This window comes from Cinclus cinclus, chromosome 33 (genome assembly GCF_963662255.1).
Source record: "Cinclus cinclus chromosome 33, bCinCin1.1, whole genome shotgun sequence".
In the NCBI taxonomy this organism is placed as follows: Eukaryota; Metazoa; Chordata; class Aves; order Passeriformes; family Cinclidae; genus Cinclus; species Cinclus cinclus.
This window is the reverse complement of record NC_085078.1, coordinates 2951701-2976675: the sequence shown is the minus strand read 5'-3', so window position 1 is coordinate 2976675 and position 24975 is coordinate 2951701. Positions and strand designations below refer to the sequence as shown.

The window sequence follows — 24975 nt, the reverse complement described above, 5'->3', positions numbered from 1 at the left end:
GGACTCACAGGGCGGCGAAGAGGATGAGGGGGATGCATTCAGTGCCACGGCCAGCAGGTCCTGCAAAACAGGGGAAAAAACAGCTCCTTTAGGCAAAAAAAAAAAAAGAGGCAAAAACGTAGTTTTTCTTAAAATCTATACAAGGAAAATGTGGTTTTGGTAGGACTGACCTTGCTGGAGACCCTGGAGAGGAACACCTGCACCATGGTGTCCTACGGGGGGGGGAAAACAGAAACAACTGGAAAATCGGGTTTTTTGGGGAAAAAAAACTGCCCAGTTTGGGGGTTCTGGAATGTCAGGGGTGTTTGGAGGGTAGCTCAAAGACCCCCAGAACAAGAATTACCATTTAACCCCCGTAAAGCTTCAAGCGACCCCAAAAGCTCCCAAACCATATGAACACTTTTAAGGCCTGAAAAGGCCTAAATCCTCCCAAGACCAGCACAACGGTTTAATCCCAAGAACCTTCGAGTGACCGCAGATTTCACTCTCCCTCCCCCCCCCCCCCCCCCCCCTACCTCTGCCACTCAGTCGTGCTGCGGGAATTCCCCCTTCCAGCCCCAAAACGGCCTCGAGGACAACGCTGTCTGGTCTCCCCACTAGAAAACATGTTTAAAGCTTTCTTTAAAAATCAAAGTTTTCCTTCCTTGTTGTATTTAACAAAGATTAAAGGTGCTGACTTTATATTTTTTGATGCCAAGACAAGGGAAAAGCCCATCGGGAGCTCCGGCGCTTTCCCGCCTTTTTCTTTAGCCTCGAGGAAGTTGACCCCGCCCCTCCCAGTGAGCCTCTTTCTATTGGCCACGAGACCGCGCCGCCAGCCAATCAAAACGCGGAGCCTGAATAAGCCACGCCCTTTCCCAGCTGCTGCGCTTTAAAGGCGTGGCGGCGGGACGCTGCGCGGTGTTAGCCAATCAGAGTGAGAACCGCAGAGGAGATGTCGCTGATTGGCTGTGCGCCGTGAGGGGAGAAGTGTGAAGGGAGAAGCGGCCCTGGCGCCGGGCGAGGGCCTTGGGAGGGTTTGTGAGGGGAGAGAGGATCGGGGAAGGCGCTGCGGACACGAAGCATCGGGCGTCACCCGCGGTACGAGAGAAACGGGAAAAGAGACAAACCCGGGCCATGTTGGGTCTCCCCAGGGGGCTGAGGGGGTCGCTCCCCTCGCCCGCGCCGCCCCTCCCTTAGCAACAGCGGCGGCCAAGCGGCGTCGCGCGGGGGATTTTTCTGATTGGCCGAGCCCAGCCTGGCCCGGCCAATGAGCGCTAGCCACGGGACCCTGGGCGTTCCCGCCCACCCCAGCGCCGGCTGCGGGGTTGCTCGGACCGTACCAAGTGTGGGCGTGCAGGGGGGAAGCCCAGCTGTTTGGGGCTCAGGAAGGCCGTCGCCCGCCGCACTCCCCGTGCCGGGGGAGGAGAGGGGGTCCCTCGGTATCTCTGTAGGGAGGAGCGGTTTGGGGGACGAGCTGGGGGGAGCAGGCAGGGAGAGAACCACCCGTCTCCCCCCCGGGCAACGGTGGTGCGGTCCTGGCGGAAGTGAGGTGTCTCGAGCTGAGGCGGTTCCGGTGTGGGAGCGGCCCGGGCTGGGGGCTGAGGTGGGGTCGGGCCCGGTGAGTCCCGGGAGGGGCCGGGGGCGACACCGGGGTTGGGGGGTGGGGAGGAGACCGGGAGAGCGTCGGGAGGGGCCGGAGGCAAAGGGGGGCTCGGGGGAAGCTGAGGGAGCGGTGACAGGTTGGGATCCTGGTGGAGGAGGGGACGTGAGGGGTCCGGGAGGGTTTAGGGACATGGGGGGCACTGGAGGGTTTGGGGGCACAGGGACATGGGGAGACCTGAGAGTCTGGGGACAGAGGGACGGGGGAAGCTGGTGACAAGGAGGTGGCAGCTGGGGACACGGCACCTGGTGCCACCTGAATGTGGGACAGGAGCCAGCGCCGCCACCGGGGACCGAAAGCTCGCTTTGAAAAAACCCATTTTTATCGCTTACAGGAGTCACTAATGAACTAAATTAAACACCTTTCAGGGGTTATGGTTAAGCCCCAAACCCCCTTGAAATCCAGGTCCTGTTGGATCCCTGATTTTAGAGATAAATGTGGGTTATTTTTGTGGTTGAATCCCTGGTTTTGGTGGGTTCCAGGCCGAGGCCGTGCTGATTTTGGAGTTAAACAGAAACTCCCTGACTTTGGAGTTAAACATGGATTATTTTTTTGGTTTAAATCCCTGGTTTTGGTTGTTTCCAGGCCGAGGCCATGCTGTGCACAGCTCTGGTCATGGCCGGGAGCCTGGCGCTCACCACGGCCGTGGTTGCCCACGCCTACTACCTGAAGCACCAGTTCTACCCCACCGTGGTGTACCTCACCAAATCCAGCCCCAGCATGGCCGTGAGTGCTTCATTAATCATTAATTGCCCCTCATTAACCCGGGGAACAGCTGAGAGACTGCCCAGGGTGTCTCACTTCTGCTTTTTGCTCGGGTGGGGGGGGGGGGGTTGAGGTGCTCCCCAAAAATCCCTGGGGACAGGGGGTGGGACAACACCAGGGGCTGGTTCCACCCCTTCCATCCCCCCGGGACGTGAATTTTGGGCACCAAACGCCCCCAGCTTGTCCCCAAAATGTGTTCTGGGGACTCCTGGCCCTGCAGGTGTTGTACATCCAGGCCTTCGTGCTCGTGTTCCTGCTGGGCAAGTTCATGGGCAAGGTTTTCTTCGGGCAGCTACGAGCGGCCGAGATGGAGGTGAGCACCAGGGGCTGGGCCCAGCAGAACTTTGGGGGAATTTGTCACTCCAGAAGGTCTTTGCTGCTGCTTTAAGTGGGAGTTTTTGACCCCAGAATGTATTTGATGCTGTTTTAGGGGGGATTTTGGACCCCCCCCCAGGTCTTTGGGGGGATTTGTTGCCATTTTGAGAGGAATTTACGAGCCCGGAAAGTCTTTGGTGCTGTTTTATGGGGGGAATGTTGGACTCTAGGATAACTCTGGTCCTGTTTTGGGGACAATTTGGGCCCCAGAAAGTTTTCGGTGGTGTTTGGGGGGAGAATTGCTGCATTTTGGGGGAAGGATTTGGAACCCTGAGAGCCACTTTTGGTGGGGGTTTTCAACCCCAAGAGATCTTTGATGCAACTTTTTGAACTCCCAGAGTTTCTGGGCCCCATTTTGGGGGGGAGGGGTCTTATCCCCTCCCTCGGGACCCACGCTGGGGTCCAACCTGGGGGTCTGTCCCCATCCATGTGTCCCTCAGCACCTCCTGGAGCGCTCGTGGTACGCGGTGACCGAGACCTGCCTGGCCTTCACCGTCTTCAGGGACGACTTCAGCCCGCGCTTCGTCGCCCTCTTCACCCTCCTCCTCTTCCTCAAGTGCTTCCACTGGCTGGCTGAGGACCGTGTGGATTTTGTGAGTGTTGGGAATAAGGAAAACAGTTCAAAAATAACCCAAAAACTTCCCTGAAATCGACCCGAAAATAAGCCAGAATCAATCCAGAACCTGCCTGAAACCAGCCCAAAAATATCCTGAAATCAACCCAAAAATAACCCAAAATCAGCCCCATACCAACCCCAAAAATAATCTGAAATCAACCCAAAAGTAATCTCTAATCAGCTCAAACCAGCCCCAAATCAGCCTAAACCAACCCAAACCCAACCCGAAATCAGCCCCAAGCCACCCACAAAAATAACCTGAAATCAACCCAAAACCAACCCCAAAAATAACCCAAAATCAGCCCAAAAACATCCCTAAAAATAACCTGAAATCAACTGAAAATCACCCTAAAAAAACAACCCAAAATCAATCCAAAACCAACCCCAAAAACACCCCGAAATCATCCCCAAACCACCCGAGAGCCCAATTTTTATGGGAAATCTCCATTTTCCTCCTGGGACAGATGGAGAGGAGCCCAAACATCTCCTGGCTTTTCCACTTCAGAATTGTCTGTGAGTGCTCCTCATTTGCATAATTTTGGGGAACAGCCCCGGGGCAGCCAAGTGTGGTGGGGCCTGATAAGCCCTAATTACCCTAATCAGTACCAGCTCGTTAATGAGGGGCTGATGAGGGGGGGTTAATGAGCTCTGCAGAGCAAAAACAAGGTGCTGGATCCACGGCAAAATGGGGTGGGGGAAAATGGGATTTAGGGATGGATTTCCCAAAATGGGATTTAGGGATGGATTTCCCAAAATTGGGGAAAATTGGATTTAGGGGTGGATTTCCCAAAATGGGATTTAGGGGTGGATTTCTCAAAATTGGGAAAAATGGGATTTAGGGGAGGATTTCCCAAAATGGGATTTAGGGATGGATTTCTCAAAATTGGGAAAAATGGGATTTAGGGGAGGATTTCCCAAAATGGGATTTAGGGGAGGATTTCCCCAAATTGAGGAAAATTGGTTTTAGGGGTGGATTTCCCAAAATTGGGGCAAATGGTATTAGGGATGGATTTCTCAAATTGGGAAAAATGGGATTTAGTGGTGGATTTCCCAAAATGGGATTTAGGGGAGGATTTCTCAAATTGGAAGAAAGGATTTGGGGATGGGTTTCCCAAAAATGGGATTTAGGGATGGATTTCCCAAAATTGGGGAAAATGGGATTTAGGGGTTGATTTCCCAAAATGGGATTTAGGGGTGGATTTCTCAAAAGTGGGGAAAATTGGATTTAGGGGTGGATTTCCCAAAATTGGGGAAAATTGGATTTAGGGGTGGATTTCCCAAAACTGGGGCAAATGGGATTTAGGGATGGATTTCTCAAATTGGGAAAAATGGGATTTAGGGGTGGATTTCCCAAAATGGGATTTAGGGATGGATTTCCCAAAACTGAGGAAAATGGGATTTAAGGGTGGATTTCCCAAAATTGGGAAAAATGGGATTTAGGGGTGGATTTCCCAAAATGGGATTTAGGGGTGGATTTCCCAGAATGGGATTTAGGGGTGGATTTCCCAGAATGGGATTTAGGGATACGTAAACCATTTTTTCAAAGGAATTTTGGGTGTTTTGAGGGGTCGGAGGCTCCAGGCTGCATCTGGAAATGCAGAAATCTGTTAATTAAGCCTCTCGTTAGTGCTGGGGTGTAGGACCCACCCCCAAATCTCCTCCTGCGGGTGGGGCCCGCTCATGCCCTGGGCTCTGCCGTGCCCTTTTCCCAGCCCTGATGCTCCTGCTGGGAATCCTGGATTTGCTGTTTGTCAGCCACGCCTACCACAGCATCCTGACCCGCGGCGCCTCCGTGCAGCTCGTCTTCGGCTTCGAGGTGTGTGGGGCGTCCCCTGGTCCCCCGAGCCCCTCCCGGGGGGTTCCCAGGTACGGGGGTCCCACCTGGCAGGTGTGCTGTGCTCTGCTGTCCCCAGTACGCCATCCTGCTCACCATGGTGCTCACCATCTTCATCAAGTACGTGCTGCACTCCATCGACCTGCAGAACGACAACCCCTGGGATAACAAGGCCGTGTTCATGCTCTACACCGAGCTCCTCACCGGTACCGGGGGGATCCCAGCTTGGGGTGGGGTGGGGGCTCGGGACATCACTTAGGGCTTGGGTAACCAGGGGTTTAGCTGGTCTGGGTTAATCAGCAAAGAGCCAAAGGCTCGGTTTTGGACGGGGTTTTGTTGGTTAATGAAGACTCAAAAGTGCTGGCGTTCAATTGGTCGTGGTTGGTCAAACCCAAAAGTCAAAATGTTGGCGGTGCTTGACTGGTCTGGGCTGGTCAGTGAAGACTCAAAGTCTTGGTGAGGCTCAGCTGGTCAACATTAGTAGTGAAAACCTCAAAATCCTGGAGTTTTAACTGGCCTTGCTTGGTCAACCACAACTCCAAGTCTTGGTGGGGCTCAAGTGGTCACCTCAGCTGACCTTTGGTTGTCCCAGAATTGCACCTTGGAGTCCATCCCCTCGCCCAGGCTGTCCCAAAGTCAGCCCAGGTGATTTTGGGGTCCCCTCTACTCCCCCAGGGCTGATCAAGGTGCTGCTCTACATGGCCTTCATGACCATCATGATCAAGGTTCACACCTTCCCGCTCTTCGCCATCCGCCCCATGTACCTGGCCATGAGGTGAGGCCCCCTCGGCCCGGGCACGTTCCTGGCTCTGATCCTGATCCCAATCCTGATCCCGATCCCATCCCTGATCCATCCCCAATCTCACCCTGATCCCAACCCCTCGCTCTGCTCCAGGCAGTTCAAGAAGGCCGTGACTGACGCCATCATGTCCCGCAGAGCCATCCGCAACATGAACACCCTGTGAGTGCCCAGACCCGCCCCCAAAACCACCCCAAATCTGGGGAACCCTCCATCCATCCCAAAAACCACCCCAAATCTGGGGAACCCTCCATCCATCCCAAAAACCACCCCAAATCTGGGGAACCCTCCATCCATCCCAAAAACCACCCCAAATCTGGGGAACCCTGTATCCATCCACCCCAAAAACCAACCCAAATCTGGGGAACCCTGTATCCATCCATCCCAAAAAACATCCCAAATCTGGGGAACCCTCCATCCATCCCAAAAAACATCCCAAATCTGGGGAACCCTGCATCCATCCCAAACAAACACCCTAAATCTGGGGAACTCCTCTGCGCATCACATTTTTGGGAACAGCCAGGGGATTTTTAGGAACGGTCGGTGGGGTTTTGGGGACAAACAAGGGTTTTTTGGGAACGGCTGGGGGGATTTTGGGAGCGGTAGGCGGGGTTTTGGGGAATGTCATTCCAGGGTTTCCCGCACAGGTATCCCGACGCTACGGCCGAGGAGCTGCAGGCCATGGACAACGTGTGCATCATCTGCCGAGAGGAGATGGTGACAGGAGCCAAGCGCCTGCCCTGCAACCACATCTTCCACACCAGGTGCTGCTTCCCGGGGGGAATTGCGGGAATTCCAGGGGTTCTGGGGATTCCGGGAATTCCAGGGGTTCTGGGGATGGTTTTGGGGGCGTCACCGCCGCGGCTCTGCCAGCCTGCAAAGGGCAGTCCTGATCTGGATCCTGATCCCAATTCCAATCCCATCCAAGTCCTGATCCAGCCCCCATCCCAATCCTAATCCCATCCTAATCCCCAGAGCCTCAGTGGATCTTAATGAGGTCGCTAGTTAATTAATTAGGGGTTCATTAGTGGGGGAAGGCTTAAATGCCTTTGGGGGGTCAGAGGGACACTGAGGGGTCTTGAGGGGCCAGTAATTAACAAGAGGAGAGTTAATTAACGGGGTTAATTATTGCCATGGGAATAAACCAGCCGGGGATCTCGCGGGGTGGCGTTAATTAGAGCTTTAATTAAGGGGTTAATTACCCCCGGCAGCTGCCTGCGCTCGTGGTTCCAGCGGCAGCAGACGTGCCCCACGTGCCGCATGGACGTGCTGCGAGCCACGCTGCCAGCACCGGCACCCCCGGAGCCCCCGGCACCGGCACCGGCACCGCCAGCGGGGCCACAGCCCCCCCAGTGTGAGTGACAGAGGGACAGGGAGGGACAGAGGGACAGGGAGGGACAGGGGGACAGGGAGGGACAGGCCCCCTGGGCAGCCCGACCTGTTGCCGTGGGGTTGTTCCCACCTGGGCCACCCTGGGAGGGGCGTTCCAGCTGTGCCGCCCCCAGCACCGGGTTCGGTGACAATGGAAATTCGGGGGAAATTTGGGGGGGAAATTGGGGTGTTCCTGGTTCTCAGCTCCGCCCTCTCTCACCCCCCCCCCCCCACCCACAGTTCCTCAGGGGCTCCTCCCTCCCTTCCCCCCGGGAATGTTCCCGTTCTGGCCGCCCGTGGGGCCCTTCCCGCCCGTCCCCGGTGTCCAGGCCCCGGCTGGACCCGACAGCTCGGCCACGGCAGGCGCCACTGCTCCCGGTGAGTGTCCCCAAATCCACCCTAAATCCACCCTAGAACCATCCCAAAACCCACACCAAACCCACCCCAAATCCCACTCTCCCTCCCTTTTCCTACCCCGAATCTTCCCAAACCCAAGTCCTCGCACAGCCCATTCCCCTGCCCCTTTCCTCAATCCCAAATCCCATCCCCCTCATCCCTTTTTCCCATCCCAAATCCCACCGTCCCTGCTTTTTTTCCCCTCCAGGTGCCCGTGCCGGTGACACCGGTTCCGGTTCCGGTTCCGGCGCCGCTCCGGAGCTCGGCGCTGCCGGGGCCGTGCCGGGGCTGCCGCTGCCTCCGCCCTGGGTGGGGATGGCCTGGCCACCCCTCTTCGGTAGGATTGGGGGATTTGGGGAACTGGGCATTTGGGAAAATTGGGATTTGGGGGAGATTTTGGGGTTTGGGGATTTGGGAAAATTGAGATTTGCGGGATTGGGGGAGATTTTGGGGTTTGGGAAACTGGGAATTGGGGAAATTTGGGAACTGGGGATTTGGGGAATTGGAGATTTGGAGGATTGGGGATTTGGGCTTCCCCCCACTGTCCCCCCCTCCCCCAGGCGTGCCCCCCATGCCGGTGCCCCCCGCCGGCTTTGCCGGGCTCACCGAGGACGAGCTGAGAGCGCTGGAGGGGCACGAGAGGCAGCACCTGGAGGCTCGGCTGCAGTGCCTGCACAACATCCACACCCTGCTGGACGCTGCCATGCTGCAGATCAACCAGTACCTGAGCGTGCTGCCCACCATCGGGTAACTGGGAGGAACTGGGAGGGACTGGGGGGCTCACATCAACCAGTACCTGAGCGTGCTGCCCACCATCGGGTAACTGGGAGGAACTGGGAGGGACTGGGGGGCAGAGATCAACCAGTACCTGAGCGTGCTGCCCACCATCGGGTAACTGGGAGGAACTGGGAGGGACTGGGGGGCAGAGATCAACCAGTACCTGAGCGTGGTGCCCACCATCGGGTAACTGGGAGGAACTGGGAGGGACTGGGGAGCAGAGATCAACCAGTACCTGAGCGTGCTGCCCACCATCGGGTAAATGGGAGAGTTTGGGGTAACTCTGGGATGGACTGGGAGGGACTGGGAGGGTTTGGGGTAACTCTGGGATGGACTGGGAGGGACTGGGAGGGTTTGGGGTAACTCTGGGATCCCCCAGGACCCCCCGGCCGCCCCCTGCCCGTGAGGCCCCCCCAGAGGAGCCCCCAGCACCAGGACCCTCGGGAGTCACTGGAGCCACTGGAGCCACTGGTGAGTGAGGAAACCCCTCCAGACTGGGGAAACTGGGTGAAACTGGCGCTGAACCGTGTGAAACCAGTTCTGCGCTGGCGTAAACCAGTATAAACCAGTACGAACTGGTACAAACCGGTTCTGGTGTCTCACGCAGATCCGGGCCCAGCTGAGGATGAGGAGGACGCGGCCGAAGGCCCCGAGCCCCACGAGGGCCCCGACACGGCCGAGCTGCGGCGGCGGCGCCTGCAGAGGCTGGGGACCCCCCCCCACTGACCCGGGACCCCCTGGGACCCCCCCCAAACTGACCGAGACCCCCCTGGGACCCCACCCCCCTCCCCATTTCGCACCAAAATTCCCAGCTGGAAGTGACTCCCAGTCCCGGCTGTGCCCTTTGGTGACCCCAGCCCCATTTCCCCTTTCCATTCCCTTCTGGTTTTCCCATCTTCTCACATCTTCCTCCACCCTTTCCCAAATTTCCCCCTGATTTTTCCCAATTTCCTTGTTTTTTCCCAATTCCCCTCCGTTGTTTCTTTATTTCCCACAACTTTTCCCTGCTTTTCCGCATTTTCACCCCATTTTCTCCCCATTGTTCCCCCATTTCCTCCGAATTTTCCCTCTCCACTGAGCCAGGATCGGGTCCCTGTTGTCCCCTGGGACTTTTGGGGTGTCCCCCTGTCCGGCCCCACTCCCCAAATCCACCCTGGGGGGGGGGGGTTTGACCTCTGACCTTGCCCAGCCCAGGGAATTTAGGACCCTCCTGGGATTTTGGGAAACCCCTGCTGGAATTGTTGTGTCTCCTCCCATGGGAATTTTGGGGCTACCCCGAGGATTTTGGGGCCCCCAGGTGGAATTTTGGGATCATCCCAGGAATTTGGGCCTCCCCCCCCCCCCCCCCCCCCCCCGGGGAATTTTGGGTCCCCTCCATGGAATTTTGGGGCTCCCCCTGGAATTTGGGGAACTCTGCCTGCCTCGTTCCCAAACCAGCTCATTAACAGTATTAATTGGGACACCTCAAATCCCACCCCGCCCTCCCCCCAGTCCCAAACTGGTTTATACTGGTTTGCCACGGCCGGGATTGCAGTTTTTCACTGACTTTTGCTCATTTCCCAGCGTTTCTGACCCAAATCCCTGCTCGGTTTTGGCTGTTCCGCCGTGATTCCGGGGCGGCCGCGCCCCCAGTGCCTCTCGGAACCCCAAATTCTCAGGGAAAAACTAAAAAGAAAAAAACAAAACCCCACAACCCCGCAGCCGGGAGCGGCGGAAAACCGCGGCTGGGGGGGGGGGTGGGAGGAGCCAAATGCGGCAGAGTTTTGGGGCAAAAAGGAGCCAAATTGGGATTTTTGGGTTTGAGGTGGAATTTTTTTGTTCTTTTTCCTTTAATTTTTTTGGGCAGTTTTGGCCCCAGCTTGAGTGGGTTAATGAGGAATTTGGCAATAACGAAGCACTGCCGCTTTCGGGAGTTGATTTTTATCCCTTTCGTGTTGTTTTTTTTTTTTTTTTACCCGTTTTGAGCCAAAACCATATTTTTTTTTGGTCCGTTATGAGGTTTTTTTTGGGTGGATTCCTCAAAATTGCCTCATTTTGGGGTGAAGCCACAGGGAGGGGGAGGGGAGAGATCGTTCCAGCGGCCGGCCCGGGGGGCGCTGGATCCCAAAATCGCTCCTTTTCCCCCCCCGAAGAGGTGGCGGAATTATTTAATTTGTAAATAATGTACAAATTTTTACCAGCTCCGATGTAAATACGGCAATAAAGGTTGCAGTAAAGCTCGGCTCCTCCTGCCCGCCAGGGGGCGCGCGGCCCCGCCCGCGTCTCTATGGTTCTCCCCTCCCTCACAGTCACTGTGGCCGATGAACACCGCGTTGTTTACTGGTTTATAATGGTTTCGCACCCGCCGAAGTCCCCACGGTTGGTGCGGAGCCCCCCGTACTGGTCTGTACTGGTTTGTACTGGTGTGTTTCTCTATGGGCTTCTCTGGCGTTTATTTCCTGTCTCTATGGTTGTAGCGGCGGCACCAGAAGCCGCTCTGGCCGCCGGCCGCGTCTCTATGGTTCTCCCGCCGCCATTCGCCCGCTATGGCGGCGGCGCTGCGGGTCCTCCCGCCCGCCAGGCGGCGCCATCGCCCAGGCGGCCGCTCTGTCCCGCCACATCCGGGTCCCGCGCGGCGCGATGGCGGCGGAGGGGCCCGAGGAGGGGCCGGGCGGCCCCGGCGGGACCGGGGGGGCGGTGGAGGGGGACGGGAACGGCGGTGAGACCCCGGGAACGGGCGGGGGTGAAGGGTTCCGGAGGAGAGGAGGGGGCTGAGGGGCCGGGATGGAGGCGAGATCTGAGGGGGCTCGGAGGGGATTTGGGGGCTCTGAGGGAGCTGGGGGCTGCAGGTGGTACTGGGGAGGGGGTGGGGATGATTTGGGGGTCTCTGAGGGGATTCGAGGATCTCAGGGAATCTGGGAGGCGTGAGGGGATTTGGGGGCTCTGGGGGGGGGCAGGTGGCACTGGGGAGGGGGTGAGGATGATTTGGGGGGCTCTGAGGGGATTTGTGAGCTCTGAGGGGGGCTGGGGGAGGGGCAGAGCTGTGCCCCCTCCCCCCTCCATTAACCGTGCCCCTCCCCCCATTTCAGCCCCCCCGGCCGAGCCCCCCCCTCCCTCCCCCCCCTCCCCCTCCGCTGCCCCTTCCCCCCCTCAGGGCCTGAACGGGACGCCCCCCGCGGAACCCCCCCCGGAGGAGCCCCCCCCGTTCCCCCCCGAGTTCCAGCGGCTCTGGGGGGCGGCCCAGGGCAACCCCCACGACTTCAGTGCCTGGACGGAGCTGCTGGCCTACGTGGAGCAGGAGGTGAGACCCCCGGGGACCCTGTGGGTGCTAATGAGTCTCTCGGGGTCATTAATGACCCCCCCCCCCCCCAGAGTCATTAACGAACCTCTGGGGGTCATTAGTGGTGTTAATGAACCTCTCGGGGTCATTAATGACCCCCCAGAGCCCTTAATGAACTCCCAGACCCGCTAGAGCGACAACTTTCTCTGTCATAACTCCGGTTTTCCCAGCACAAATCCCAGTTTTATACGTAAAAACCCCCCAAAATTCCTCACAACCCCCCCCAATACTCCCTGTAACATCCCCCTCCCAATCCCCCACCACCCAAATCCCCCCCCTGACCCCCGAATTTCCCGGGGTGCCCCAGGAGCTGCTGCAGGGAGCCCGGCGCGCGTTCGACGCGTTCCTGCGGCGTTACCCGTACTGCTACGGCTACTGGGGCAAGTACGCCGAGCTGGAGAGGAGGCTGGGCAGTGCCCGCAGGGCCCAGCAGGTGACAGGGGAAAATCACAGCTTCTACTGGGGTTTGGGGGGGAAATTGTACTTTTTTAATGGGGTTTGGGGGAGAAATTCCTCTTTTTATTGGCGTTTGGGGGGGTGGGTAATCATATTTTCATTGGGGTGTGTGGGGGAAAGCCCCTTTTTTACTGGGGTTTGGGGGCGGAATTCCACTTTTTCTATGAGTTTTAGAAGGCAAAATCCGCTTTTTCATGATGTTTGGGAGAGAAAACACCACTTTTTCCATTTAGGAGGCTGGATACTCCATTTCCCCTGAGTTTTGAATACAAACTCCCCATTTTCCCTGAGTTTTGAGTCCAAAATCCCCGTTTTCCCTGAGTTTTAAATACAAATTCCCCGTTTTCCCTGAGTTTTGAGTCCAAAATCCCCGTTTTCCCTGAGTTTTGAATACAAAATCCCCATTTTCCTTGAGTTTTGAATACATAATCCCCATTTTCCCTGAGTTGTAAATACAAAATCCCCATTTTCCCTGAGTTTTGAATACAAATTCCCCGTTTTCCCTGAGTTTTGAGTCCAAAATCCCCATTTTCCCTGAGTTTTGAGTCCAAAATCCCCGTTTTCCCTGAGTTTTAAATACAAATTCCCCGTTTTCCCTGAGTTTTGAGTCCAAAATCCCCATTTTCCCTGAGTTTTGAATACAAACTCCCCGTTTTCCCTGAGTTTTGAATACAAAATCCCCGTTTTCCCTGAGTTTTGAGTCCAAAATCCCCGTTTTCCCTGAGTTTTGAATACAAAATCCCCGTTTTCCCTGAGTTTTGAGTCCAAACTCTCCGTTTTCCCTGAGTTTTAAATACAAATTCCCCGTTTTCCCAGACTCCAGGGGGTGTAACGATCCCCGTTTCCCCCTCAGTGATGTTTTTTTTTTTGAGGGGGTGATGTTGACCCACGCCCTTCCCCCGGGCGCGGGGGAGCCGTGCGCCGTGTTTTGGCAGGCTGGGCAGGGAACAGCGCTGTCCCGCAGGTGCTGGAGCGGGGGCTGGAGTCCATCCCCCTGAGCCTGGAGCTGTGGCTCAGCTACATCGGGATCCTGCAGAGCAGCGTGGACCCGGCGCGGCCCGAGAGCGCGCAGCGCGTCAGGGGGTGAGCAGTAACCCTGGGAATAACCCCGGGAATGGATGGGAATAAACCTGGGAATAACCCTGGGAATGGATGGGAATAAACCTGGGAGTAACCCTGGGAATGGATGGGAATAAACCTGGGAATAACCCTGGGAATGGATGGGAATAAACCTGGGAATAACCCTGGGAATGGATGGGAACAACCCTGGGAGTAACCCTGGGAATGGATGGGAACAACCCTGGGAATAACCCTGGGAATGGATGGGAGTAACCCTGGGAATAACCCTGGGAATGGATAGGAATAACCTTGGGAATAACCCTGGGAATGGATGGGAACAACCCTGGGAATGGATGGGAATAACCCTGGCAATAACCCTGGGAATGGATAGGAATAACCTTGGGAACAACCCTGGGAATGGATGGGAACAACCCTGGGAATGGATGGGAACAACCCTGGGAATAACCCTGGGAATGGATGGGAGTAACCCTGGGAATAACCCTGGGAATGGATAGGAATAACCTTGGGAATAACCCTGGGAATGGATGGGAACAACCCTGGGAATGGATGGGAATAACCCTGGCAATAACCCTGGGAATGGATAGGAATAACCTTGGGAATAACCCCGGGAATGGATGGGAACAACCCTGGGAATAACCCTGGGAATGGATGGGAGTAACCCTGGGAATAACCCTGGGAATGGATGGGAACAACCCTGGGAATGGATGGGAATAACCCTGGGAATGGATGGGAATAACCCTGGGAATAACCCTGGGAATAACCCTGGGAATGGATGGGAACAACCCTGGGAATAACCCTGGGAATGGATGGGAATAACCCTGGGAATAACCCTGGGAATGGATGGGAATAAACCTGGGAATAACCCCGGGAATGGATGGGAATAATTCTGGGAATGGATGGGAATAACCCTGGGAATAAACCTGGGGAAATCATGGGAATAATCCTGGGAATGGATGGGAACAATCCTGGGAATGGATGGGGATAACCCTGGAAATGGATGGGAATAATTCTGGGAATGGATGGGAATAAACCTGGGAATAACCCTGGGGTTATCCTGGGACTAATCCTGGGAATGGCCCGAGAGCACCCAGCACATCAGGCAGTGAGCACTGGGATGGAGAAATCCTGAGAATAACCCTGGGAATGGATGGGAATAACCCTGAGAAAGTCCCTGGGAATGTCCTGACTTTTCCTTAGAATGAGCCCCAGCTTTTCCCAGGAACATCTCAGCCTTTCCCAGGAATTCCCTTCCCCCCCCCATATTCCTGGGAATTCCCTGACCTCCCCCATTCCCATTTCCCGGGAATTCCCTGACCTCCCCCATTCCCCTTTCCCGGGAATTCCCTGACCCCCGTCCCCAGCGCGTTCGAGGCGGCGCTGGCAGCAGCCGGGATGGATTTCCGCTCGGACAAGCTCTGGGAATCCTACGTGGAGTGGGAGCGGGAGCGCGGCGACCTCCGCGCCGTCACGGCCATCTACGACCGTCTGCTGTCCATGCCCACGCAGCTGTACAGCCACCACTGGGAGAGGTGAGGGAAAACCAACGGGAATCCACTGGGGAATGGCGGGAATCCAGTGGGGAATGGCGGGAATCCACTGGGGAATGGCGGGAATCCAGTGGGGAATGGCGGGAATCCACTGGGGAATGGCGGGAATACAGTGGGGAATGGCGGGAACCCACTGGGGAATGGCGGGAATCCACTGGGGGAACAACAGGAATACAGGGGGAAGTCCTCAGGAGTCCATGGGGATAACAGTGGGAATCCACCAGGGAAACAGCGGGAATTCCCTGGGGATACAGCGGGGGGACAGCCGGGATTGCCCGGGAAAACAGCGGGGGAAACAGCAGGAAAAGAGTGGGGGAACAGCGGGAATTCCCTGGGGAAGCAGACAGGAATGCACAGGGAAAACGGTGGGAAAACAATGGGAAAGCAGTGGGAATCCACAGGGGAAAAGAGCAGGAATTCCCTTGGAATACAGTGGGAATCCCCAGGGAGAACAGCAGGAATTCCTTGGGAGTCCATGGGGAAAACAGTGGGAACCTTGGAATTCCCGAGGTTCTCCTGGGAAATAAAACCCCTAAATCTGCCTTGAAAACCCTTAAATCCGGGCGGGAATTCCCCGATTCCCGTTGGGAATTGCAGGTTCAAGGAGCACGTGCTGCAGCACCCACCCTGCGCCATCCTGTCCCCCGAGGAGCTGCTCTGGGTTCGCTCCAAGCTCGGTTCCGCTTCCGGTTCTACTTCCGCTTCCGGTTATACTTCAGCTTCCGGTTCTGACCCCGCCCCGAAGGCGCCGCCCGAGGGTCCCGAGACCCCCCCGGGGGAGGAGCCGCCCCCCGGGACCCCACCCGGGGCTCAGGTAATCCCGGAACATTCCCAAATTCCCCAAACCCCAAATTCCCCAAACCCCAAATTCCCCAAATTCCCCAAACCCCCCAAATTCCCCAAACCCCAAATTCCCCAAATTCCCCAAACCCCAAATTCCCCAAATATCCCAAATTCCCCAAATATCCCAAATTCCCCAAATCCCAAATTCCCCAAATTCCCCAAATCCCAAATTCCCCAAATTCCCCAAACCCCAAATTCCCCAAACCCCAAATTCCCCAAATTCCCCAAACCCCAAATTACCCAAACCCCAAATTCCCCAAATATCCCAAATTCCCCAAATATCCCAAACCCCAAATTCCCCAAACCCCAAATTCCCCAAACCCCAAATTCCCCAGATTCCCCAAACCCCAAATTCCCCAAACCCCAAATTCCCCAAACCCCAAATTCCCTGGCCTTCAGCGTGGTTAGAACCTTTGTTAATTGGGTTAACGATCATCCGTTTGTTTATTGGTGTGAATTTGTTCATTTAGTGCCTTATTCCTATTTCTGTTTCCTTGAGTTTCTGAGTGTTTTGTGTTTACTTTAATCCACTGTTTATCCACGTTAATTTATTTATCGTTACTATTTGTCCTCGTTTGCTAGTTCGCTTTATCACGGTGATTATTCCTTCCAAATTAGCACCAATAATAAATTGTAGGATTTATTCCTTTCCCCCCACCCTGGCCCCCCCTCAATTCCCGTGGTTCCAGGAGGATCTGGACCAGGAGAAGATCCGGGAGCTCGTGATCTCCATGAGGCAGCAAATCCACGCCCAGAACGAGGCCGAAGTCAGCAAACGTTGGAATTTCGAGGATGGGGTGGGTGGAAGGGGATGGGAACTTCTGGAATATTCTCTGGAATTCCCCAAATCCCTGGAATTCCAGGCAGATCAAGCAGCCAAACTTCCACCAAAACCCAAATCCCCCCCCCCCCCCCCCCGTGCTGGGATTTTCCCTGGGGTTTCCCCAGAACTTCCCTCATTAAATCCTCCCAAATCTCTGGAATCCTTCCAAATCCTTCCAGATCCCCCTGGAATCCCCCCAGGTTCCCCTGGAATCCCCCCAGAATCCCCCCCAAATTCCCCCAACCCGGCCCTGTTGGCAGATCAAGCGTCCCTACTTCCACGTGAAGCCCCTGGAGCGGGCCCAGCTGCGGAACTGGCGCGAGTACCTGGACTTCGAGGTGGCCGCGGGCTCCCAGGAGCGCAGCATCGTCCTGTTCGAGCGCTGCCTCGTCGCCTGCGCCCTCTACGAGGAGTTCTGGGTCAAGGTGGGCCCCCCACTGCCCCTGTCCTCCAAAAACCCAGGAGCTTTCGTCCCCAAAAATCTCTCAGAAAATCCCTGCTTCTCCAAAGCGGATGGGTTTCTTTTCCTCCTTGTTTTTGCCCCTTGTCTTCCCCACCTTCCTCCGCTTTCTGCCTCTCCTCCCTCCATTTCCCCGCTTTTTCTTCCCCTTTTCCCCATTTTTCCCCATTCCCATTTCCCCCATTATCCCCCTTCTCCCCGTTATTCCTATTTTTCCTGTTACTCCCATTCCTCACGTCCCCGTTTTTTTTCCCCGTTTTTTTTCCCCCATTATTCCCCCGTTATTCCTCCCCATTTCCCCCCGTTATTTCCCCTTTCCCCTCAGTACACTCGGTACCTGGAGTCCCGCACGGTTCCCGGCGCCCGCAGCGTTTTCCAGAGAGCCTGCGGCTTCCACCTGCCCCGCAAGCCCAACATCCACCTGCTCTGGGCTGCCTTCGAGGAAAAACAAGGTCTGGGGTACCCCAAATCCCGGGGAGAGCCCCAAAATCTGGGAATGATCTGGGAACGACACCGTTCGGGGGCTCCGAGTTGGGCATGGAGCTCAAAAATCACCCCAAAGAGACTCAGGGACGCCCAAAACCAACGTGGGAACCCTCAAAACCACCCCAGGGACCCCAGTAATGCTCCAAGGACACCCTGAGCCCTTTTTCCCCCCATTTTCTCCCCAATCCCAGGGAATGTTGGGGAGGCCTGGCACATCCTGTGCTGTCCTGATGTTCCATGCTGGGGCAGGGCACCACAATGACCCCGTTTTTTGTTATTCCCAAGACCCCAAATCACCCCGTTTTCTCCCCAAATCACCCCGTTTTCTCCCCAAATCACCCCATTTTCTCCCCAAATCACCCCGTTTCTCCCATTTTCCCAGGCAATATTGACAAGGCCCGGCGCATCCTGCGCTGTTTCAAGGCCACCGTGCCGGGGTTCCCTGGAAACCCAAATAACCTCATTCTCTTCCCAGATAACACCATTCTCTCCCCAGACAACCCCACTTTTTCCCCAAATAACCTCATTTTTTCCCCAAAATAACCCCATTTTCCCCATTATCCCCCAATCCCAGACGACGTTGACGAGGCCCGGCGCATCCTGCGCTCCTTCGAGGCCGCCGTACCGGTGCTGGGGATCCCAATAACCCCATTTTCTCCCTATACAACCTCATTTTTTTTTTTTTCCCCCCCAAATAACCTCATTTTCCCCCAACGCCAGGCAACGTTGACGAGGCCCGGCGCATCCTGCGTTCCTTCGAGGCCGCCGTGCCGGGGCTGGCCATGGTTCGGCTGCGCCGCGTGAGCCTGGAGCGCCGGCACGGGCGCGTGGCCGAGGCCGAGGCGCTGCTGCTCGAGGCCATGAGGGACAACGAGGGGCTGCCCCTGGGCTCCTTCTACGCCGTCAAGCTGGCCAGGCAGGTGTGCAAGGTGCAGAAGAACCTGGGCAAGGCTCGCAGGGTGCTGGTGGAGGCGTTGGAGAAGGATCCGGTGAGAGGGGAGAGGTGGGGGGGAAAAAAAAAAAAAAAAAATGGGAATTTGGGGGTGGGGGGGTTGGGAGTTTGGGAAGGAAAGAATGGGAATTCGGGGAGGGGAAAAAGTGGGAATTTGGAGGGGGAAAAAGTGGGAATTTGGAGGGTAAAGTGGGAATTTTGGCGGGGGGGGGGGAGTGGGAAATTCAGGGGGAAATGGGAATTTGGTGGGGGGGGGGGGGAAGTGGGAATTTGGGGGTAAAAGTGGGAATTTGCTGCCCCAAATTCTCCTCGGGGATTCCCTCAAAACCCCCTCCAGGCCCTCCCACACCCCTCTCAGACTTCCCCAGTCTCCCCCGACATTCCCTCCAGTCTCCCCCAAACCCCTCTAAGACCTCCCCAGTTCCCCCAAGCCCCTCCAGTCCATCCTCAAACCCCCTCCAGTCCCCCCCAAACCCCTCTAAGACCTCCCCAGTCCCCCCCAAACCCCCTCCAGTCCCTCCCCACGAGCTCCTGGTGCCCGGGCCGGGGCAGGACAACGCCCGGCTCCACGCCAACCTGCTGGAGATGGAGTTTGGGGCCGACTTGGGGCAGAACGAGGGGAACACCATGAGCTGCTTCGAGCGTGCCCTGAGCAGCCCCCTGCCCGACGAGGCCAAGCTGCTCTTCTCCCAGCGGCGCGTCGAGTTCCTCGAGGACTTTGGCTCCAGCATCCACAGGTGGGGGAAGAACGGGGCTGGGGGCTTCCACAAAACGGGGCTGGGGGCTCCCTTCGGGATGCTGAAGTCCACAGGTGGGGAGGGGAACACTGCTGGGAGGGAAATGGGGCTGGGGGCTTCCTCTGGGCTTCTGAAATGGGGCTGGGGGTTTGTTCTGGGCTTCTGAAATGGGGCTGGGGGCTTCCACAAAATGGGGCTGGAAGCTCGGATCCTGAAATGGGGCTGGGGGTTTGTTCTGGGCTCCTGAAATGGGGCTGGGGGTTCCCTCTGGGATCGTGAAATGGGGCTGGGGGCTTCCTCTGGGACCCTGAAATGGGGCTGGGGGTTCCCTCTGGAACAGTGAAATGGGGCTGGGGGCTTCCTCTGGGACCCTGAAATGGGGCTGGGAGTTTGTTCTGGGCTCCTGAAATGGGGCTGGGGGTTCCCTCTGGGATTGTGAAATGGGGCTGGGGGCTTCCTCTGGGATCCTGAAATCCACAGGCTGGGGGAAAACCCCCTGGGGGACGTGAAACAGGGCTGGGGATTCTTTCTGGGACTCCAGAAATGGTCTGGGGGCTCCCCCTGAGACCCCAAAAATGGGGCTGGGGGCTCCCCCCTGAGCACTGCCCCCTCCCCAGCCTGCTCAAGGCCTACGATGAGCACCAGAAGATCCTGAAGGCGCACGCGGCCCGAAAACGGGCACCAGAGAACGGGTGAGACCCCCGGGACCCCCCCAAAACCCGCCCCAAATTCCATACCAGTTCCCACATTTTTTCCCCTCAGTTTCACCCCTTCGTTATCTGAAATTCACCCTTTTAATCCCAACTTTGCTGCCTTGCATCCTGAATTTACCTTTTTGCTGTTTCTCCCTCATTTTCCCCTTCTGTCCCAAATTCCTCTTTTCCCCCTCAGTTCTTCCCCCCTCCCCACCCTATTTCCCATTTTTTTTCCCCAAATCTCCAATTCCTTCCCCTTTTCCCCATAATTTTCTCCTTTTCCTCCCCACAATTTACCTTCCCCCCCCCCCCCCCAAATTTCTCCCCCTTTCCTCCTACAAATTTCTCCCTTTTTTCCTCTCACTTTCTTCCCATTTCCCCTCTCACATTTCCCCCTTTCACCCCCCAAATTTCCCCCTCCCCAGCTCGGGAGGACCCGATGACAAACGGCTCCGTCCCGACGACCCCTCGGGGCTCCTGGGGCCCCTCAACTTCTCAGGGGGGGACCCCAACCCTTCCTACAACTACTGGTACCAGGTGGGTGTTTTTTGGGGGAGGGTTTTGGGGTCTCCAGGGGGTTTCCAGGCTGATCCCCCTCCCCTCTTTATCCCCCTCCCCAGCAAGGCTACAGCACCTATGGCTACCAGAGCCCCTGGGGCTACAGCCACTACTACGGGCAGAGCTGAGGGGGGGGCTGCACCCCTACCCTGCCCTGACCCCCCTGTACAGATTGTGGGACCCCCCTCCCCCAAAATTTGGGGGGTGGGGGGCGTTGTAAATAAAGAGACTTTGAGGAGTTACCCCAGGCGTTTATTGGGTTTTGTTCTGTTTTGGGGGAGTTTCTTCTGTTTTAGGGGGGGCTCCCAACAGATTTTGGGGATAGCCCAGGGTGGATTTTGGGGTGTCCTTGATGAGTTTCAAAGTTCCCCTCCAAGATTTTGGGGTGTCTCAGGAGGATTTCAGAATGCCAGCATGAATCCTCAGGTACCCACAGCCAGTTCTGGCGTGGCCCAGGTGGAGTTGGAGGTGCCCAAAACAGATTTTGGGGGGGGGCTCCAGAGGAGTTTTGGGCTGTCCACAGCAGATTCCAGGGGGATTCTGGGGTGTTCCAGGTGGATTTGGAGGTGCCCCAAACAGATTTTGGGGTGTTCCAGGTAGATTTGGGGGTTGCTGCAGATGTTGCTCTGTCCAGGCTCCATTTCACAATGCTCCAGGTGTATCCACAGCAGCTGCCGGGGTGTCCCTGGCAGATTTTGGGGTACCCCCAGCAGATCTGGGGGGTCTCTAGAAGCCCCTCTGGAGCAGCCAGCTCCTCACCTCGTGTCCCCAGTGCCCCCTGAGCCGCAGCGTCCCCGTCACCTCGTTCACCTGCACCTGCACCTCGGGGACCCCCAGGGACCCCAGGAACGCCCTCAGGTCCCGTTCCAGCGCCTGGGGGGGGCACAGGGGGGGGGGGGGGGGTTTAGGGGGGTGCTCGGAGCCCCCCAGCTGCCCCCAGAGCCCCCCACTCACCCAGATGTCGCCGTGGATGCGGCGCAGGGCCGTGAGGCGCCGGCCCTGCCGCTGACCCAGGTACACGGGGAGGTTGTGGAGCCGCGAGCGCCGCACGAAATAGGGCAGCTCCGGGGGGGAACCTGGGGGGAAAAGGGGGTAATTAACACCCCCACGAGGGTAATTAACACACCCCGAATCAACCCGACCCTCCCCGGGTAAGGAAATTTTCCTCACTACTTGGTTTGGAATCAGTAATTCCACTTTGGAGGAAATATTTTGTGACCCCCCGAGGATAATTAACGCCCCCCCAAGTGGTAATTAACAGGCCCTCAAAGTAATTAACACCCCCCCCCCGTAGAAATTCAACCCACCCCGGGGGCGATTCCACCCAGTTTGAGATAAATAAATCCTCTTTGGTGTTTGGTTTGGGGTGAATAATTCTCTCTTGAAGGGAACATTTTGGGGTCTCCCCGCCCCGAGTTAATTAACACCCCCTCCCGGAGTAATTAACCCCCCTAAGGTAATCATAGATCTCCTACAAGGTCATTAAGCTCTACATTAGTCTCACAGTAATTAACCCCCGTTAATTAACACTTTGGGGTATATAATGTCCCCCAGGGTTATTTTCCCCCCTCCCCGAAGTGCCCCGGGGGTCTCTGACCTGCGGGGGGGCTCCAGCCGGACGGGGTGGGGTATTTGGGGTGCAGGGGGGGCTCGGGGATGCGGCTGGGGGGGAGCAGCCGCTCCACGAACCCGAACTCGGCCGTCGACTCCTCATAGCGGGGAGGGCCCGGCGGGGTCTGTGGGGACCCCCCGAAATCCCTCAGAGACCCCTCCCCAATTATTTCACCCCAAAGCCCCACCCCCAGTCCCGCTGTCTCCCTCCCCAAAATCCCCCCTCCCTTCTTAGGACCCCGCAAAAATCTCCCCTCTCCAGGTTCGCCCCCCACCCCCTCAGGAACACCCCAATTCCCCCTCCCTAAACGCTCTCCATCGCAATTCCCTCTCCCAAATCCCACCCCTCCAGTACCTGAGTCCTCCAAACCCCTCCCCTCCAGAGACCCACTCGCACCCCCAAACCCCCCCGCCTCCGTACCTGCACCCCCCTGAGCCCCCGGCCCAGTGCCCTCAGCCTCCGGCACAGCGCCGCCATGGCCGCCATCTTGGCTCCTCCTTCTTCTCCGCCTTCCCGCCCTCGTGACGTCAGCGCGCAGCACGCGTTTACTTACGCGTGACGTCAGCCCGCTCTCTCCGCGCCGCGCTCTGAGCCCTGAGGGAGCCGCCGAGGTGGAGCCGGGCCCGGGACGGGAATTTTGGGGGATTTGGGGGGTCTGGGGGGCCACAGGGGGGTCGCGGAAAGGGCAAGAGAAGTGCTGGGGAGGGTTTGGGGCGGTTCTCAAGGGGTTTGAGGTGAGGGGAAGGTTCTGCAGGCTTAGGGGGATGTTGGAGGGTCGGGAGGGGTTCAGAGCAGGTTTATGAGGGGAACCCTGAGGGGGTTTGAGGAGGGGGGTGCTCTGGAGAGGTTTAGGGGAGTCTTTAGGCGGGGATTTGGGTCTGTTGGGGGGGCTGGGGAGGTGTTTGGGGGGGCTCTGAGGGGGCTCAGGTGAGGGGGGGTCTGGAGGGTTAATGGGGGCCTGAGGGGGCTGCAGGAGCACCTGGAGGGGTTTTGGGGGGCTGTGAAAGTTACGGGGTTCCCTTTGAGGACTTGAGGAGGTCCTTGGGGGGGTGGCTGTGAGGGAGGGGGGCACCCAAGGGTGCTGCCAGTGGACCCCCAGTGTCCCCCCCCCATCACAGCCCTTTGTCCTCACGGCCCCAGGCCAAGTGACAAAGTCCCTGTGGGCGGGAGAGGTGGCAGAAAACGCCTCCAAAAGAGCCACAATCCAACCCAAAACAGCCACGATCCCACCCAAAAGAACCCCAAGCCACCAATAACACCCCCAGTCACCCCCAAAACACCGCTCACCCCACCCCCCAAAAATGACCCTCAAACCACCCCTCCCTCACCTTCCTCCCTTTCCTTTGGAACTTCTCTAACTTCCAGGGTGTTCCCCCCATTTTTGGGATGTGGGGACCCCCTTAACCCCCCCAAATCTTCCCCCACAGCCCCCACCATGCAGCTCTTCATCCGTGGCCAGACCCTCCTCACCCTCGAGGTCTCTGGCTCTGAGACCCTTGCTCAGATCAAGGTGAGCCCCCAAATTCGGGGTGTCCCCCTTTCTAACGCCCCTCAGATTTTGGGGTGCTGACCCCCCCACTCTTTGTTCCCCCCAGGAGAGGGTGGCCGAACTTTCGGGGGTCCCCCCCGAGGACCAAGTGCTGCTCCATGCTGGGACCCCCCTGGACGATGAGGCCGTGCTGGGGCAGAGCCCCCTCCCCGAATTCACCACCCTGGACCTCTCCACGCGCCTGCTGGGCGGTAATTCCGGGTGGGCCGCTAATTAGCAGGGTTTTAATTACCAAAGCACCCCCCTCAACACCCCGATTTCCTTCCTCCCCACAGGTAAGGTCCACGGCTCCCTCGCCCGCGCCGGCAAAGTGAGGGGCCAGACCCCCAAGGTGAGCGCTGAGGGGGCTCCCCCTGCCTTTAGGGGAACCCCACGTGCCTCGAGGACCTTCCCAGGATTTTGGGGACCCCCCCTGACCCCCCGTATTTTAATCAGGTGGCCAAGCAGGAGAAGAAGAAGAAGAAGACGGGGCGGGCCAAGCGGCGCATGCAGTACAACCGGCGCTTCGTCAACGTCGTGCCCACCTTTGGCAAGAAGAAGGGTCCCAACGCCAACTCCTGAACCCCAATAAAGGAATTTGGGCCCAATTCCCACAATTTCGGGGCTTTCTGAGCTTTTTTTCCCTGAATTTTGGGGTTGGTTTTGCACTGTTGTATGGGTGGTTTTGAGGTGTATAAAGGGGTTTAGGGGTGAAAGTGGATTCTGGGGGGGTTAGTGTGGGCTGCTGAGCAGCTGACTGGGCGGTTAATGGGCGGTAAATCGGGGAGGAGCTTAATGAGCGTTAATTTGGAGTGTGCTAATGAGAATATGCAGTGTGGAGGAGAGCTTTTTATGGGAGTGGCGGAAGGAGCCGAGCGGTGCCGGAAATAACCGAGGGCAGGGGAGGGGCGGGAGGAGCCGAGCGGTGCCGGGAATAACCGAGGGCAGGGGAGAGGCGGGAGGAGCCGAGCGGTGCCGGAAATAACCGAGGGCAGGGGAGGGGCGGGAGGAGCCGAGCGGTGCCGGGAATAACCGAGGGCAGAGGGGAAGCGGAAAGAGCCGAACGGCACTGGACATGCCCGACAGATTCCGAATGTGAGGGACGGGGGGAGCCGAGCGGTGCCGGTGCCTTCTGTCCCCCCAAAATTCGCCTGGGAGGGAAAGAGCGATCCCAAATTCGCCCAAAACTTGCCGGGGGTGAAGGACGCACCCCTAAATCCGCTAGAGACGCTGGGTGAGGAGAAGGGTGGGGCAAACCAGTGTTGATATATGAGTATGCAAATAAGGAAGGTGTTATGCTAATA

General features: G+C 57.3%; 4 protein-coding genes across 5 annotated transcripts; 3 read left to right on the top strand and 1 right to left on the bottom strand.

Moving 5' to 3' along the window:
- The first annotated feature begins 1059 nt into the window (after positions 1-1059).
- On the top strand, positions 1060-10880 carry SYVN1 (synoviolin 1). The gene is made up of 16 exons (XM_062511988.1): positions 1060-1080; positions 2228-2368; positions 2628-2720; positions 3223-3375; positions 3863-3911; positions 5111-5214; positions 5312-5438; positions 5908-6007; positions 6128-6193; positions 6679-6795; positions 7243-7385; positions 7643-7780; positions 8007-8135; positions 8359-8545; positions 8955-9046; positions 9183-10880. The coding sequence occupies exons 2-16, from the start codon at positions 2237-2239 to the stop codon at positions 9299-9301; spliced, it is 1749 nt and encodes a 582-aa protein (XP_062367972.1). The 5' UTR covers positions 1060-1080; positions 2228-2236; the 3' UTR covers positions 9302-10880.
- Positions 10842-21260, top strand: LOC134055622 (pre-mRNA-processing factor 39-like). The gene is made up of 15 exons (XM_062512027.1): positions 10842-10957; positions 11032-11304; positions 11594-11855; positions 12202-12327; positions 13315-13433; positions 14792-14959; positions 15575-15791; positions 16510-16617; positions 16904-17068; positions 17429-17555; positions 18310-18578; positions 19094-19278; positions 19896-19970; positions 20399-20510; positions 20598-21260. The coding sequence occupies exons 1-15, from the start codon at positions 10842-10844 to the stop codon at positions 21129-21131; spliced, it is 2856 nt and encodes a 951-aa protein (XP_062368011.1). The 3' UTR covers positions 21132-21260.
- MRPL49 (mitochondrial ribosomal protein L49) lies at positions 21255-22702 on the bottom strand. Of its 2 annotated transcripts, XM_062511961.1 has the most exons (4): positions 22564-22702; positions 22129-22267; positions 21486-21607; positions 21255-21404 (listed from the first exon to the last, which is right to left on the bottom strand). In XM_062511961.1, exons 1-4 carry the CDS (start codon positions 22627-22629, stop codon positions 21258-21260), a joined length of 474 nt encoding a protein of 157 aa, XP_062367945.1. In that variant the 5' UTR covers positions 22630-22702; the 3' UTR covers positions 21255-21257. The 2 variants fall into 2 exon arrangements, with proteins under 2 accessions (XP_062367945.1, XP_062367944.1); XM_062511960.1 differs by having other exon boundaries at positions 21255-21607.
- FAU (FAU ubiquitin like and ribosomal protein S30 fusion) lies at positions 22703-24288 on the top strand. The gene is made up of 5 exons (XM_062511962.1): positions 22703-22754; positions 23571-23653; positions 23739-23883; positions 23968-24023; positions 24128-24288. Exons 2-5 carry the CDS (start codon positions 23579-23581, stop codon positions 24251-24253), a joined length of 402 nt encoding a protein of 133 aa, XP_062367946.1. The 5' UTR covers positions 22703-22754; positions 23571-23578; the 3' UTR covers positions 24254-24288.
- Positions 24289-24975: the final 687 nt, after the last annotated feature.